The sequence below is a fragment of the Mandrillus leucophaeus genome, unplaced genomic scaffold, assembly GCF_000951045.1.
Source record: "Mandrillus leucophaeus isolate KB7577 unplaced genomic scaffold, Mleu.le_1.0 Scaffold579, whole genome shotgun sequence".
Lineage (NCBI taxonomy): Eukaryota > Metazoa > Chordata > Mammalia > Primates > Cercopithecidae > Mandrillus > Mandrillus leucophaeus.
Window position 1 is genome coordinate 1,161,265 of NW_012106241.1, and position 4,238 is coordinate 1,165,502.

Sequence of the window (4,238 nt, forward strand, 5' to 3'; positions counted from 1 at the left end):
AGAATAATTTTTAATAGCCACCCAAAATATTTAGCGAATCCAAAATAAGCCACATACGAGTTGGCATGCTTAGGTCCAGATATTTCTTTCTGCATAAGAAATTGATTATTGGGGGTAAGAGGTGGTTTGAAAAATTAACAAAGATATAAGAGAAAGAAAAAACTATATTGAAGACTCAGAGAATGAGCAAAGCTCTAAACTTAACTTAGCTGAGGAACTAAGAGAAAATTTTGGAAAACATTATGATACCTTCAGGAGCTTGAAATAAAATGTGACCATCAAAGTCCAGGAGTCTAAGAAAAACAAAACAATAAAATGAAAGAATGGTTAGAAGAAACACAAAGATAACAAAGTAAGATTTAAAGGAATATCAAAGAAAGGTTTCAAAGGAAACCAAAGTTATAATAGCTGAATACAAAATTTGCATAACACTTTTTAAAGAGCACTACTGATAATGAAGACATAAAATGAAAATTATATACATTTGATGTAGAGAGAAAATTAAAATCAGCCCAAGAATTATGAGTACTTTCAAGAAATTTGGAATCAAAGTAGCAACCAAGACATAATTGAAAAAATAAGGTGAACGAAGAAAAATAATTAAAAGAGATCATTGTTGAGAACTATTCAGCTAAGATTTTTCATAATTTACATTATCAAGAAGAGAAAATCTTATGTAAAGGTAGAAAAAACTAAACAGCTTCTGCTGCTCCTGGTGCTGCTTGTGTGCTCGTTTGGTGCGGACCTGGTACCTTTTTTGTGAAGCGGCAGCTGAGGAGACTCCGGCGCTCGCCATGGCTGACGAAAAGCCCAAGGAAGGAGTCAAGACTGAGAACAACGATCATATTAATTTGAAGGTGGCGGGGCAGGATGGTTCTGTGGTGCAGTTTAAGATTAAGAGGCATACACCACTTAGTAAACTAATGAAAGCCTATTGTGAACGACAGGGATTGTCAATGAGGCAGATCAGATTCCGATTCGACGGGCAACCAATCAATGAAACAGACACACCTGCACGGTTGGAAATGGCGGATGAAGATACAATTGATGTGTTCCAACAGCAGATGGGAGGTGTCTACTGAAAAGGGAACCTGCTTCTTTACTCCAGAACTCTGTTCTTTAAAGACCAAGATTACATTCTCAGTTAGAAAACTGCAATTTGGTTCCACCACATCCTGACTACTACCCTACAGTTTTCTCTATTCTTTCATTTCCCCCTTCCCCATTCCTTTATTGTACATAAAGTAACTGGTATATGTGCACAAGCATATTGCTTTTTTTTTTTTTTTTTAACTAAACAGCCAATGGTATGTTTTAATTGACATCAAGTGGAGACGGGATGGGGAAAAATACTGATGCTGTGAAAATACCCCCTTTCTCCATTAGTGGCATGCTCATTCAGCTCTTATCTTTATATTCCAGTAAGTTATTTTGCTCTCACTGTTTTAACAAAAACACACAACATAAAAATCCTTGCATATCTTGTTCAATTGGAGAATTTTAATGTTTTTCATTTATCATTGTAAAACCAAGGACAATTTTATAACTTTTTTGTACGTAGCTGTTACATGTAGGGCAATCTGTCTTTAAGTAGGGATGAATTACTCTAAAACAAAAAAGAATCTTAGATAGTTTTCCCTTCAAGTCAAGCATCTTGTTGTTTAAATAAACTTCTTGTTTAAAAAGAAAGAAAAAACTAAGCAGATTAACCACTAAGGAATTAAAACCAGGTGGATTCTAATGTCTCCAAAATTATACAGCAGAAAAGTAATGAAATGATATACGTAAAATTTTCAGAGATATAGGCCCAGTAAAAATATCATTCACTTCTGAAAACAGCAGAAAGACATCCTCAAGATATACAAGAACTCAAACATAACATCTTTGTACCTTTCTTGAAACTATCTTGTACAACATACTAAAGATATCAAATGTTAATAGAAATTGAGTCAAAAAATGAAAAAGTCAGGTTATATAAATGTAAACAGTGTACCCCGAGCATAGTTTAGCAAAGTTAAATTTAAATAACTGTTGTTAGTTGGAGTAAAAAGTTGAATGCAAACATCAAAAATAATCATTGTAAGAGGAAATATAAAAGGTGGTATATATTTAGTTAAGAATGGTTATCTGAGTTGCAAACCTCAGATTGTATTAATATTAATGAGAAGTACAGCTTTTAATTACTGGAGAAGATAAAACTAAAGAAAACAGTCACATTTTATAGGGCAAAGAAAGCACAAAATGAGATGGAGTAAAGATAAAATATTTGAGTGTAGTACAAAAAGTTTAAATTCCTCTATTAATCTAAATAGTCTCAAATTAAATTGAGACACAATGTAAATATATGCTGCTTTCAAGAGACCTACCTAAAATAAAGTGACATTAAAATATTTTTAAAATATAGGCAGAGATTTATCAAACTGAAAACAGACTGCCTGCAACAACGGATCTAATAGAATCAAGAACTAATTGTCTACATTAACACATTTTTACTATTCCAATGAATTCTTGCCTAGGAAAATAAAGTTTCAAATAACTTAACTGTTTGTTTCATGAAGTTCTTAAAAATTCATTTACCTTTTCTGCACCTCTCCTTCCTTCCACCAGTAATCCTCAAATAGACCCCAGTGTCTGTTTTTACTTTTGTGTTCATGAGTTCTCATCATTTAGCTCAGAAAATATAATTATTGGGTACTGGGCTTCATACCTGGGTGATGAAATAATCTGTACAACAAGCTCCCATGACACAAGTTTACCTATGTAACAAACCTTCACACGTACCCCTGAACCTAAAATAAAAGTTCAAAAAATAAATAAATAAAAATAAAAATCAATTTATCTGAAAAAGAAACTGTTCAACTTGCCTCCTCCTCAGGTATTAGAGAGGAATAACCTCTTTCTGAAGAAAATAGATGTCTTAAATAGGCAAATTTCTCCATTATCAAACAAATGCTCATTTATCAAGACCCACATTAAAACCCTCATTTTTCTGTGCCCACCAATTATAATTAATATCAAAAACATTGCACAATTCTTCTCAGATCCCTGCATTTAAAAATTTGCTTTAAACCAAACCCAAAACTCCCTAAATATCCATCCATAAGTGATATTCTCCCTTACTATAGTAGGTAATAAACTTGTATTTGCCTACACTATATGTTTTGGGGTGAGTTTTTTTTTAATTGGCAATCAACAAAATAATCTCAAAAAAAGTTAACATTTGTTTTTGAATAAACTAAACAATAATTTAAAAAATTAGCTGGGTGTTACTTTCTGTTCATCAAGAGATATAATCCATAACAAATATATAATAGTCATAAACTTTTAAGTGCTAAATAACATAGTGTCACATATGAATAAATTTCAAACTGTTAAAAGTGTGGAAAGAAATTGATGGATACAGAACTACAATGGGAGAACTTAACTTTTTGCAGATCAAGTAGTCAAAAAAAGGAAGACAAATAACAGACAAATGCAAATAAAAAGAAAAAACAAGAATGACAATGTCAGACAAAATCATCTTTGAGGAAAAACATAAAAACATATAAGTATCATTTTTTATAAGATTAGAATAATTCAACTAGCAATCTTAAATTCGTAACTATAGATTAGATTCAGTAGCCTACACAAAAAGCCTTTCCAAGTGTATATAGAACACCAATTTTTTAAAAAATGATAATATATTAAACACTGACTTTTTAAATGATAATATATCCATAATATAGTTATATAGTAATCTCCATAATAGAGAAATTTTAAATTCCTTAAGCAAATGCTTTTCAAGCCATAGCTGCTAATCACAGTGCCGTAGAGCAGGAAATTAATAATTTGTTTTAACTAATCAAAATGAAAATGTAAAACATACATCTACACAGTTATTGGCTTAAAGAGAGAATTAAAACAATTACATCTCATGTACAAAAAAATTAGAGAACTACTTATCAAAGATATGAGCCATAGCCAAAGCTACTTTAATCCTAATAATCATTTTGTATTTTCGAAGAATGAAGTTGCTATGGTTTGAATGTGCTCCCCAAAAAGCTTATATTGGAAATTTAAACTCCAATGCAACAGTATTGAGAAGTGGGGCCAAATGGGAGGTGTGTAGATCATAAGAGATTCACCCTCATGAATGAATGGATGATAATTATAAAAGGGCTTGAGGTTGCAAGTTAGATCTTTTGCTCTCTCATACTGTCTTGTCCTTCCACCTCTACTATGGAGTGACACAGCAAGAG

At 31.8% G+C, this 4,238-nt stretch overlaps 1 protein-coding gene across 1 annotated transcript; it reads left to right on the plus strand.

The window, feature by feature from the left end:
- The first annotated feature begins 703 nt into the window (after window positions 1–703).
- LOC105552923 (small ubiquitin-related modifier 2) lies at window positions 704–1,685 on the plus strand. Its single transcript, XM_011998745.1, has one exon. It carries the CDS (start codon window positions 795–797, stop codon window positions 1,080–1,082), a length of 288 nt encoding a protein of 95 aa, XP_011854135.1. The 5' UTR covers window positions 704–794; the 3' UTR covers window positions 1,083–1,685.
- The last annotated feature ends 2,553 nt before the right edge of the window (window positions 1,686–4,238 follow it).